Source organism: Mustela putorius, unplaced genomic scaffold, assembly GCF_011764305.1.
Source record: "Mustela putorius furo isolate JIRA1106 unplaced genomic scaffold, ASM1176430v1.1 tig00003836_pilon_pilon_pilon, whole genome shotgun sequence".
Lineage (NCBI taxonomy): Eukaryota > Metazoa > Chordata > Mammalia > Carnivora > Mustelidae > Mustela > Mustela putorius.
Window position 1 is genome coordinate 19,940,649 of NW_025421989.1, and position 13,030 is coordinate 19,953,678.

At 40.1% G+C, this 13,030-nt stretch overlaps 1 protein-coding gene across 3 annotated transcripts in view; it reads left to right on the forward strand.

Annotated features, from left to right (window-relative positions):
• POLA1 (DNA polymerase alpha 1, catalytic subunit) overlaps nucleotides 1-13,030 on the forward strand; it is a 307,449-nt gene that overhangs the window by 14,542 nt on the left and 279,877 nt on the right. For all 3 annotated transcript variants that reach the window (XM_045089423.1, XM_045089421.1, XM_004769147.3), the window contains 9 exons: nucleotides 1,225-1,340; nucleotides 1,806-1,868; nucleotides 2,966-3,058; nucleotides 3,488-3,575; nucleotides 3,864-4,065; nucleotides 4,154-4,332; nucleotides 9,981-10,093; nucleotides 10,847-10,963; nucleotides 12,171-12,245. In XM_045089423.1, coding sequence (XP_044945358.1) covers nucleotides 1,225-1,340; nucleotides 1,806-1,868; nucleotides 2,966-3,058; nucleotides 3,488-3,575; nucleotides 3,864-4,065; nucleotides 4,154-4,332; nucleotides 9,981-10,093; nucleotides 10,847-10,963; nucleotides 12,171-12,245 — 1,046 coding nt within the window. The remainder of the gene's footprint in view (nucleotides 1-1,224; nucleotides 1,341-1,805; nucleotides 1,869-2,965; nucleotides 3,059-3,487; nucleotides 3,576-3,863; nucleotides 4,066-4,153; nucleotides 4,333-9,980; nucleotides 10,094-10,846; nucleotides 10,964-12,170; nucleotides 12,246-13,030) is intronic.

Sequence of the window (13,030 nt, forward strand, 5' to 3'; positions counted from 1 at the left end):
TACTGACTTCTTTACATATGGGTAGCCAACACTACTTATTAAAAAGTCCATCTTCTCCCCAGTGATATGAGATGCCACTTTTATATGTGCTAAATTCCATAAGTAATTTAGTTTTTTCTGGATTTGATTTTCTATTTCATCTGGTGTGAGTATTCTTATGCTGCTACCACACTATATAACCTATTCATTCTAGGTCTTTTTGAGGTAGAGACTTCTCTGGAATGAATCTGAAAGAGAGAGTAAAACTGACAGTATTAGAAGAGTTTGTAGGTGATTTACACATGGCCATAAGAGAAAACATGTGGCACAAGTTGTTCTTTACTGAGTGGATGTCTCTGTGCCATTTAGTGTTGTGACAACATATTGTGTGTGTGTAGTTGCTGTTCCTCATAAGATGGAAATTAGGATGCTATACTATCATGACTGGTAATCCTATTTCTTCACAGTTAGTTTTCCTGTCAGATTCAGGACAGCACTAAAAAGATGATCTCATGAAGGCTGCTATACTAATTCCTTGGTTCCAGATGAGCTTGAGCATTTTATTTCTCTTGGGAAAAAAAAAAAACAATCCCCTCCCGACCTTTTAACAGGATTTTTATTCACACTAATGATAGCCATTAAATAATCCCACTTAATAACTTATTCTGGTATTTAACTAGTATTTCATCAGTTTTTTTCTGCTAAATGTACAAATATTTATTGTCAAGCCATTGCAAAAATGTCATACAGTCCCTTCTCATAGCTCAGGAGTAGCTGCGTTCTACCTGAGGCATCTGGTGAGCCTGTACAGGGAAGGTCTTCTCTGGAGCAGCTGCCATGGTATCTCCCAGCCTGGGTTCACCAGCCTTCTACTTGTGTGTTGTCTGCCTGTCTGTCCACTGAAATAGCCAGTGCTATTTCATCAGTTTTTAAAAGATTTTTTAACATCTTTACACCCAACGTGGGCCTCAAACTTACAACCCCAAGATTGAGAGTTGCACTCTCCACTGGGCCAGCCAGGAGCCCTGTCACCAGTTTTTATAATAACATTTAGCCTAAGTTTTCTGGAATTAAGTTGTTTTTAACAATTCTTTCCTGTGTACCATATATAAAATCTCATTTTGTATTTTGAATTCTTTATGTTTTTCTTCTCATTCTCCTGTACAGAGGGCAGGTGACTTGGCTTTTAGTTTCCCATATTGATTTTTCCTGGTGCATGTTTATAAATCAGTTATATTCCAACAGGAAAAGATGATAAAGCACGTACCAAAGACAGGAGGAATGTAAAGAAGGCAGTGGTGACAAAACCAAACAATATCAAGTCAATGTTCATTGCTAGTGCTGGGAAGAAGACTGCAGATGTGAGTTTTGTAATTTTCTGATATTTTGTCTTTTCTTTTGAGAAGTAAATTTAGTATTTGATTGTATAGACAATAGGTGCTCAATGGATTTGAGCTCAGCTATTTCAGTTGTATTTTCCTGATTTTAGTCACAAAAGTAGATGTAGATTTCTGGGTGAATTTAGGAACCTCATTGTTTGGAACTTGGAGATAGAAAAGTGAATGAAAAGCTGCACGGACAGTGTGTTTGTTTCATTGATTTGCTAGCAGGAGGATCATGAAATGAGGGTACAAACAGGAAGCAAGCTCTAGGTTTAGGCATTAAATGTACACAGGTGATTGTTAAGATCTGTGAACAGTAGATGAGCACTCAAGACTGAAGAGGCAAGGACTGACTGGTTTGGTTCTTCGTTTCACAGACACGTGGTCTGGGTGAAAACATGAAATGCAGGGCTTTCTCATTCTACCTCTCTTTATAATTTCCAGAAAGTGGTAGATTTGTCCAAGGATGATCTGCTAGGTGACATTCTACAAGATCTGAACACTGAGGTAAGTCATTCTCTGGGAGTTGTCAAATATGCAGGGGTCATAGGCTGAAGAAATAATTCAGCAATTTTATAGAACAGACTGTTGCTAGAATTAAAAACAAAAAAATTCAATGACAATACCACTGTATACACCCAAAATAAAACCCCACAAAGAAAAATAACCCTTTTCCAAAACAGCTCTCCAAAATGGCTTTCTTACCACGTTAGGTGAGTAGTTTCCAGCTGTTACAAGTTCTGCAATTAGGTCGATGGGGCTACGTGGGGATGTGTTTGAAATAGTATGAATGCACACGCGAGTCAGTCTTGGGAATGCCCACTGCTTGTGTTCAGTTGCTGCAGTGTATGGTCCCGAAATAGACTGATACCTGTCAGTGTGCACATTCGGCTGGGAGATCCTCATCTTGAATTCAGAGAGGGAGTAAAGGGCAAGAGTCAGTGAGCTGTCCCCGAGACAACTCAGACAGGCTCAGCTGCTCTGCGAATTTGCATTTGGGCTATTTCACGAGGACTAAACAGTTTAAGGGGGATGTTTCTTTCCAAGTAACCCTTGATTAAACCAACTAATACCAACGCGTGTGGCTCTAGCTTGGCAGTTTTTATTTTACTATTTATTTATTTATAAAAAAGATTTTTATTTATTTATTTGACAGACAGAGATCACAAGTAGGCAGAGAGGCAGGCAGAGAGAGAGGAAGGGAAGCAGGCTCTCCGCTGAGCAGAGAGCCTGATGCAGGCCTTGATCCCAGGACCCTGGGATCATGACCTGAGCTAAAGGCAGAGGCTTTTACCCACTGAGCCACCCAGGCGCCCCTCTAGCTTGACAGTTTTTAAATGCAATATCCTGGAAGGGTAGGGGAAAGTATGTTAAGTTGTAAAAAGAAAAAACTGGTGAGATGTGGACTTAATATCTATTCTGGTTTTCTCGTGAGTCTGTGATATTGTTGCTATAGTAACTACAGTACATGAACATAGATCTGCGGGGGGAGCAGGGAAGGAAAAAAAATGCTTTGCTTATTGGGCCTTAATGGGGGAAGAAATGTACTTTTTCTGTCTGTGGAAAGCCAAGCATGGCAGGGAATGTCTTATTCCTCCCTTTAGAAACCTCAGATAACTCCACCACCTGTAATGATACCAAAGAAAAAAAGATCCATTGGAGCTTCAATGAATCCTTTCTCTGTGCACACCCCCAAGGTAAAGTGTGTGGAAATGCCTTCAATCTTGATTTATATTATTGCTTAAAACTTAGTTAGTTGATTTTCTATATGAGGGAAAAGCTTTTGAATTTGTTCTTGATTTTTGTTTTAAATTAGGCCTCCTGTTTCATTATATAGTTTCATGTATTTCAAGAATAGCATGTGCCTGGTTTTTTCATAGTAAATTTTTAGTAACTAGTATGTTTATTATAGGTATTACAGCAGTGCTAAATGTAATAATTTTCTTCCTGGAAACAAGTATTTTTTTGTAAACGTAGGTAACAGTAAAATAATGGAAGCTGTTACGTTAATAATACATAAAATTGTTGTATAAGTGGGAACTGTCATTTTCTCTGGTCAGGGTAGGATGGTTGCATATTTTTTGGTATGCTGGTCTAACTGACTGAACATTTAAAAATATTTACAGGTAGTTCCTTCAGGAAAAACGGCTTCCCCTGTCTTAAGAAAGGAGCCTCCATTAACTTCAGTTCCCCTTAAATGTGCTGAATTTGCTGGTGAGTGAGTCTGATGTCACGCAGACCTACAAGGGTAGTTGCAAACTGCTGTCAGAAATGGAGACACCATGAAAGACGAAGTGGAGATGATTTTGAAGCTATTATGATAGCAGGTTCAGTTGTGGCAGATTTGAATCCACAGCAGTAAAACTTAAACATCCAGTTTGGAGATGGAAGAGAAATGCAAATGCAGTGTGGGAGAAAGGGTAGGCTCCTATCGCCGTGCTGGGGAGGCCTTTGTGTTCCACGGCAGCAGTACATGATGGGAATGTGTGATGACGCCTACAGGAGAGCCAGTGCCAGCGTTGTGTGTAGATGACAAGGAGGACTCAGGAGCAATGGAGTTTGAAGACGGTGACTTTGACGAGCCCATGGAGGCTGAGGAAGTGGATGTGGAGCCTGTGGCTGTCAAGACGTGGCACCAAGAGAGTGAGCCAGCAGAGGGGGTGAAGCATGAGGCAGATCCTGGGAAAGGGACCACATCCTACTTGTAAGAGCATTTTATGACGTTTCTGGCAAGTAGCACTATAAATTATTCTGTTGGATTTTGAAAGGTTTTCAAAATGTAATTTCTGCAGGGGAAGTTTTCTCCCAGATGTTTCTTGTTGGGACATTGATCAGGAAGATGACAGCAGTTTCTCAGCCCAGGAAGTCCAAGTGGATGCCAGTCACCTCCCACTGGTAAAAGGAACAGATGAGGAGCAAGTGTTTCAGTTTTATTGGCTGGATGCTTATGAAGATCAGTACAATCAACCAGGTAATCATATGTACCTCTTTAATACAGAATAGTGCCTTTCCCTTAAGTGGTTTAGTTATTTATAGTTGACAAAGACTCTGTCCTCACGTACGTGTGTTGTAAGAAAGCACCACTCTTTCATCGTAAAGGATGCGAGCATCCCAGGTTGAGAGGAGTTGTGGTGTGAATAATCCTTAAACACTTTTTTTTCTGTAAACCAGTTATATGTGATTTTGGAATGTGTACTTGTAGTTAGCCTTTGATGTATCTAAAGTTGTAGTTACACATTTTATTTTAAATGGAATCAGTAATGTGTTTCTTTATTTGACACATTGGACACCTGTTGTGTGCCACGTACTGAGATGGCATGAACAAGCTGGACAAGTTCCCAGTCCTAATGGAGCTTATATTCTAGCGGGGTGGGAGCTGTGGGGGGAATGGGCAGTAATTAAGGTAAGTTGATAAATGGTGTGAAGGCATTTAGTCGGGGAATGGCTGAGGAAGGCCTCTCTGAGGAGAGCGCCATTGGGCTGAGATTGGAAGCCCATGCTGAGCTGAGGAAAGAGTGTATCAGCCTGAGGAAACAGTGAGCACAGAGGCCTGGAGAGAGAAAGGAGGCCTCTGTGGTTGTAGCACAGTCAATCAAGGGCCAAGATTGGTAGAAAATGAAGCAGGAGACAAAGGCAAAGGGCAGGTAATGAAGGACCTTGAAAGCCATAATGAGGAATTTAGATCTTACTATAGGAGCAGAGGGGGATTTTAAGTGCTGGTGGAGGGGTTGGTGGTCATATGGTTGGGTTTACAGTTTAACAAGAGCCTTCCAGTTTGTGTGGAGAATGGTGTGTTTGGGGTTGGGTGGGGGTGGAGACTGGAACCGTGCTAGTGGGGGAAGCCCTGGAGATCAGTCAGTTCAGGGCAGGCATGCTAGTTACTTGGCCTAGTGGAGAAGGAGAGGAGTGAATGCATCTCACGTGGATTTTGATGTGAACCTGTTGATGGCTTGATGTGGGAGCTGACAGGAGGGAGGAATCACAGATGATTCCCAGATCCTCCTCCAAATGAACTGAAAATGTGAATTCTGACTCAAAGCCAGGAGGTACTCTAGTTTCTTTTTGTAGTCCTTGAGCCCTTCACCGCAGGGCTGGGCATGCCAAGGTATATTGGATTAATATACCATACATATCCTGAAATAGAGTTGCCTTTATTCAGATCCATGTCTGGGTATGAGGGTAGATGCAACTGTATTTTTCAAAGTGGTTTCCTCGAGGCTGCATCTGGTGAAAATAGAGTATCCGTATAGCAAGTGAATGAGTAAGAAGAGTTAAGTATTAACCATCAGACTTGAAGACCAGATTTACCTTAAAGATAATCAGGCATTGACTAACTGGAAAGTTGTTACTGTCTCTGTGAAGCGAGGGGGCAGAAGCATTAATCGGCTTCAGCATATCAAATGCACAGGAACACGTACACAGCTATTTGAGTAGCACACTGCCACGTCTTAGTTTCACAGGTAAAGAATAAGCCATCTTAGACATGATATCTACTTTAGCTGTCACAAGATAATTTGGTTAGATCCTCTTACCTCCTTGCTTACCTCTTTTGCTAACTCACCAGTGGAAGGTAGACTGGTAAGTGGGATTGCATGAGGCTGAGCAATTATTTCCCATCAATTGCTGAAACCCTGGCCTGCCCTGTTGTATGGCTTCAAGGGGACACCATTTTCACATGCGTTTCATGTGTTTTAGGCTTCCTGGAGCACAATGACACTGTGGGGCTTGCTAGAGTTGTGTGATGTGGTGGGCCTGCCCTTCCCAATGCTAATCCCTTTGCTGGATTTGCGCCATGCTGGATTTGATTCCCTGTCCTGGCTAATAGTTCCCTCAAAACTGAAAATTGGGAGTAAGCCTTGACTGCCCCTTTCCTTCACTTTCCTCACCAAGTCTTGTTAGTCTTCCCCTCCGAAAGTAGACAAGCTGTCTTCTCTCTGTAGTTGCCTCTGATTCCTTCTTGCCTACTGAAACCATTGCACCAGCTTCCTAAGCTTCCTAAAGGATCTTTTAGCTGTCATCCCCTCCATTGCAGCCAGAGGGATTGTTCAGATGGGTAGCACTGATCACATCATTTCCTTGTTTAAAAAAAAAAAAAGAAAAAGAAAAAAGAAAACTCCTGTGTGGAGTTTTACGGGTACAGTCCAAGTTCCTTAGCAAGGCTTCTGATACCTGCTGTGTATGACTTTTGTGTTCTAGAGATAGTTCCCTGTACCTGTTGTTTTTGATACTGTGTTCCTTTTCTCCTTGTGTTTGGCTCAGCCCAGGTGTGTCATGTCTGGGAAGTTTTCCTAATCCTCCAGACTGGCCTAAGGGCCCTTTCCCTGGTACCCCATCATACCCTTTCCCATCATAGTGTTTGTTACATTATTTTATAAAGATCTGATTCTGAATTTTTCTTGTCCCAAACCCTTTTATTTAACTCCTGGATGGCTGGGACCTTTTTTTTTTTTTCAGCTTCTAGTACAGTGTCACGCACATAGTAGGGATTTAATAGATGTTCATTGAAATAAACCATACAGTGATTGACAGTCCTGTGCATGATGCACATGAAAGATGTCAGAGCACCAGACGTGCATTCACTGCTCTTGTTGAAATTACCTTACAGGGCTGTGGGGGAAGAATAGGTAACAGAGATGAGTGTTGCACCCCCTCCACGTTAATCCATGTACAAAGCATCAGAATGCACAGTGTCAATTGCCAAGGATTAGAACCTTAAGAAACAACAGTCTTCTTTCTGTCCTGTGTAAAAATGAGTTTATTTTTTCTACCTTTTGTTTACTGGTTGATACTCTTACTTAAAAAAAAAAACAAAAACATTGTTTTGCAGGACAGGGTCTAGTGCTGCACCATCCACTGTGGTACCATATATGTCTACATGTAGCTCTTTAAATTTAGATTTAAATTAAAATGAAATAAAATTTGGGGTGCCTGGATGGCTCAGTGGGTTAAGCCTCTGCCTTCGGCTTAGATCATGATCTCAGGGTCCTGGGATGGAGCCCCGCATCGGGCTCTCCACTCAGCAGGGAGCCTGCTTCCCCCCACCCACCCCGCCTGCCTCTCTGCCTACTTGTGATCTCTGTCTGTCAAATAAGTAAATAAAATCTTTAAGAAAATAAAATGAAATAAAATTTCAAAATCAGTTTCTCAGCCAGTAGCCACATTCTGAATGCTTTAATAGCCACATGTGGCTAGTAGCTACCATATCTGTGGATGGCACAGATAACAGAACAATTCTGGCATCACAGAAATTTCTAAAGGCTAGTGCTTGGCTGTAGTAATTGGTGTTGGAGGTTAAGATTGAGGCATTGAAGCACAGCTGTATTAGGAAAGCAGCCAGTTTATGGTATGTGTCCTTACTGAATTCCTGTTACTACCAGAGTCGAGGATAGGCCTTTCCAACCACTATTGGGAAATATTTTTCATTTGAAAGAGGTAGTAGTCTGTTATTGGCCTGTCTTCCAAATGCAATGGTAAAAGGAAATTTCTAGTGCTGGAATAATCCTCAGACATTCTGGTCTAGTTGCAGAGGAGGAAGCTAAGGCTCCAAAAGATAAAGTGGGCAGCTGTTAGTGGCAGAGCTCTGGGCTTCTCACCCTCAGTCCACTGTGCCATTCTGCAGTGCTTCTTAAGCTGTGTCCTCTGTGATTGATGCCAACGGGTTAAAAAGGATGGCTTGTTAAAAAAAAAAAAAAAGTCCTTTAATCTTAGGGGGTTGAACAGTTTCATCATGATAGCAGGTAATGATCACTGAGCCTTGGTGAAATCAATGCTGCTAATAAAAACGAAGTACTCCCAAAGACCCTGTTATTGTGTCTCACTTTCTTACAGATTCTAAGTCAGTCAGTTGTTGCTGAATGCTCCATAATTATGAAAAGAATCTTACTCTTTGCATATGGGAAGATATCCTGTCTTCATTATGACTTTTTCAAGGTTGAATAATCCTGACTGCACCTGGTTTCAGCTAGTAACTTTGGGGGAAATGTAATCTTTGTTTACCATGATCTTTTTGTGGCAAATGAGGCATAAACAGTGTCAAATGTGTGCATGAAGTGTGATATTAGTTTGACTCTAAAATGAGCTATTTGAATCTGTGAATCCAATATTAGGGTCTTTATTTTTCTTTGCATGGAATTTTGTTTTTTCGTCTCTAACTGTTGTGAGGATGACTTTTAATTTTCTGAGCTCCTGTGATTTTTTTTTCTTTTTTAATCGTTCCCCACAGTCCTCCCTTCCCTCTCCCCTTCTTTCCCCCACCCCAGCTGATAATCACACAACTCTTTTAAGAATTTTAATCATCTGCAGAAATGAAAATTTTTAGATGGTCTTATTTCTACTAGAACGAGTGACAAAAGGAAGCACTGATGAGCTATCTTGTGAAACTGGAGTAATTGGCCTTGTGAACAGTAGCCTTTGCATGTGCCAGAATTTTCTTAGTGTCTCAGACAAGTGGCTGTGTTGAGTGGCTATGTTGATTACTGCTGTCTAATTATGCTCAGAGCTCTGGATTTTGCACAGTGGCCATCTCTTAGGTTGACTATCAAATCTCTGGAGTCCTTTCTTGATGTCCAGTTATCAGGAACAGTGATTTGATATCTATCTAGAAAGGCTTGTTTTTACTTTGTGGTATATATTACATAAGAATCTCAAAAGGGACATATTGGGTCTTTACTGGTTTGGTTACTAGAACATTTGTTACACAGAAATTGAAGAGCAAGGAACGAGACGAGCACTACCTATCCAGATTTTTTAGTTGTCTATGAGGTAGAAAGGGTAAAATAGGAGATAATAGTTGAACTGTATTATGAGGTATTTATCATTATGTGGAATAAGGTATATGAGATCTCTTATGTTTTTCCCCAAATGCAGTTATACATGTAGAAAAATATTGATGTACCATACAGAGTTACTGTTATACATGAATGTTAATTTTTATTGGGGAGTACAAGTGCTAAAAAGTGATTTAGTATTCTCACACTTTATAAGAGGTTTAAATAGGAGATTCGTTGGTGAATAGTTTGCTTTTTTTTTTTTTGTTTCTCTTAATCTGGATAGTCCCAGTTCTGGGGAATTTTTTTCCCTATACTGACCTTGGGTAGCTCTGTAATTTCTGAGTTATGTTTACACTGACCTGGGGGATGTCTTTGCAATTCCCCCAGGGGTTTCTGCACTAACCTGGGGTGTCTTAGTAGTTCCCCAAGTATGTCTACTTGGACTTGGGATGTCTTCTTAGTAAGTGAGGTTAGTCTGCATTTACCTATGATGTCTCTAATTCTAGGGAAAATGTTCACACCAAGTTAGAGAATCATTCTATCCCCTGTATTCTCAGTGGTTAACAGGTTTTACTAGTGTGGTATTGTCACATGGCTTAAGTACTGAGTAAGTGAACTATGCTTGTGGAGTGGGGAGCAGATACAAATTTACTGTAAAAAAATGTGTCATAAAGGCAAGATACTAGATTCAGGGACATGTGCATGTAATGCTTGTCATTTTAATTTGCAAAAAGTTTTTGTTTTAATGATTTCTAAATGTGTGGACACATTCAGTGAGCCTTTATATTGCCCCTTTAATATGATATAATTGAAATGTTTCTTCTCTCATGGTTTTCCCTTACTCTTTTAGGTGTGGTTTTCCTGTTTGGCAAAGTTTGGATTGAATCCGCCAAAACCCATGTGAGCTGTTGTGTCATGGTGAAAAACATCGAGCGAACACTTTACTTCCTTCCCCGAGAAATGGTGATCATTAGTGATTAGCCTCTAATTCCCAGTACCTTGTATGTTCTGCCACCAGCCCTCTTCTTCAGTGGGGCTGTGACTTCTCCACAGCCTTGGTGCTGCTTTCTTGCTGGCTGTCTTGGAACCACTGGTTGTCAGCAGCTCCTTTAGAGGTTGGAAAAATAGAGAATGGAGTAAAGCCATGGGTTTTTTGACTCGTTAGAATGTCAAAGTGTGAGTTTTAGAATATAATAGTATCTTTCCCCCCACCCTTCATTTTCCTAGTAATCATGGTTGGGAGTGTATGGCTCAGAAACGTGACGGCATTTGGGTGCGTTGTCCTGCTTCTGCTCTGCAGGCAGCAGTACCAGTCCCTCCACGGCCATTGAACTGGCTCAGGCCCATTTGCTCCTCCTTTTTAAATTGGGGCTTCCCATCCACACTCCCCTCCCAAACCCAGCCTCTCCCCTGAGATCTCAGCTGAACTGTGAATATGAAGCTTCTTGGTCAGAATTTACAACTCTGCTGTCCCATTTTTTAGAGTCTGTCCTTCTCTGATGTGCTTTTATGATGACACTGGGAAGATTTGGGTACTGGTTTTAGTCCATTTTTGGGGTCTGCTGCTATCTTTGAACTCCTCTATCTAGAAGACTGTTCTTTTAAATGTTGTAATGGCTGAAGGTGAAAATTGAATTGGACTTGGGTTTCTTGTTGTTAAAAAGATCTTATGTACAGATACTTTTTCTCCCTCTCCTCTCCTCTCTGGGAGAGCAGAAAATTGATCGAAGTACAGGAAAAGAAACAGAAACTCCAGTCACAATGAAGGATGTTTATGATGAATTTGATGAGAAAATAGCAGCAAAATACAAAATCATGAAGTTCAAGTCCAAGGTTTGTATTTGGTGATAATTTTTTCCCACTGTTTATTAGTTGTTTGTTCATTTCCTGACTTATAAAATAGTTCTTGTATATCTTTGTGCAAAATGTCTTTTTTGTGACTATAATCCATTGGATGGAAATTTCATAGATAGCCATATAAAATTAGTATGTAAGATTTGTAAAAAATACTTTCTTTCTCTTTAAACTACTTAGACAGTAATTTTCTTGAGTTTGAATAGAAAGGTAACACATAGCAAAGTAATTGTTTCCAATCCTTGTAGCATATCTTGTGTTCTTTCTGAAATGGAGAAGAGACTCTTCTGATTTTGTTTTTATTAGTTATTGGCAGGTTGTTTTGGTCGGAGGGTTAAGGTTTTATATTTAAAAATTGGGGACTATGATGCTATTTCTGATAGGATAAAAATCTTTTATTTGTGTGTTACATATTGATCGGTCTTGATTTTAGTGTGATAAATGACACCTTTGGCCATCATCGTAGGGGCTTGTAACTCAGCATACTTTTAACAGTGATTGCAGCAAAGGGAGAATGGAGTTGCTGAAGATAAGGTTAATCATCTTAACTATTTGAGCTTTGAATTATGGCTGATGGATCAGTTCTGTCAAGTTCTAGAAGTAGTGTGGTATAACGGTGAAGAGCATAGGTGCTGAGACCACACTGCTTGTGCTTTAAGTCCTAGCCATATGACTTTGTAGTATGTGACTTTGGATAAGAGATGAGTGAGTTCTCTGGGCTTGTTTGTTCACTTAGAAATGGAACCCTATTTCAAGAGTTGTTGGAAGAGTAAGCCCCCAAATTCTTACTAGGTGATTAGAACAGTCCTTGGCATTTAGTAAGCACTCAGTAAATAGGAGCTATAATTTTAATGCTAATATTAATTCTTCTAGCAAGTTGGTGTTGGTTAATATCAAAGAGTAGCAAGTTATTGAATACATTAACATTATAAAAATCTTTAATCTTTTATTGCCCTGCTTGAATGCAAATATTCCTAAGTTCTGTAGTGTCCAGGAGAAGTCTTTTTAGCATCTTGTCATTGGGTGTTTTAGTCCCAGTGGAAAAGGGGAAAGAGTGCCCATTTGGCTTTCTTTACCTTTGTGTTCCATAAAGATACTAGATTCAAGGACATGTGCATGTAATGCTTGTCATTTTAATTTGCAAAAAGTTTTTGTCCTAATGATTTCTAAATATCTACTTACCCAGCCAGTGGAAAAGAACTATGCTTTTGAGATACCTGATGTTCCAGAAAAATCTGAGTACTTGGAAGTTAGATACTCGGTAAGTTAAAGAAAATTACTGGGTTTTGGTTGAGCATGACATTTCTCTATTTTTGAAATTTCAGCTGGCTTTCAATTAGGAGTATCAACAGGGATCCTCAAGCCCACGGTTCATTCAGGTGGACTTACAGTAATGAATAATTAAACTGGGTAAAATTAATTTGAATATATAGAATACTGGTTGTACTGCCTTTCTGGGCTTTCAAGTGTGCATCTTTAAATAAATAAGTTGAAACTGCACAACTGCTTGCTTGTCAAGTGGAATGAATGCCACATGATGGAGTTGAATATCATTAGTCTGTTGAAGGGTCCCTTCTGAGCAGCAGAAAGGTGAGAGAGGAACATCAGTAGCATCTCTGTAGTGCTGCTCTTGTTCCACTGATAGGCAGGGTCATTGCTGTGGGATGTTAATTAACTGGGCCTTAACCTCTTTTTACCTTTGTTATAGAGTTCTGATCTCACAGTGTTGGAAAAGGGAAACTTTTAAGAAATGTTTCTGACAGTGGTGATGAAAAGTACCATAGAAGCATTTTAAATGAGTTCCACTCTTGCTTTTATTCTTCTAATGGAGTGGTACTTATTTGGCTATTCTTTATCTGTAAGGCATGTACAGCTCTGGACAGAAATCCTCTTTTGGGGGAGCTTCTTGGCCTATTTTTCTTCTAATGGATGCCATCAAGATGCATTATTTTGTCATTGTGAATTGTTTTTGTGTCCTACTGTGAATTGTTTTGGATTTCATTTGTTGCAAATTACATTTCATATATATCAAAGGGGTTTCTTCTG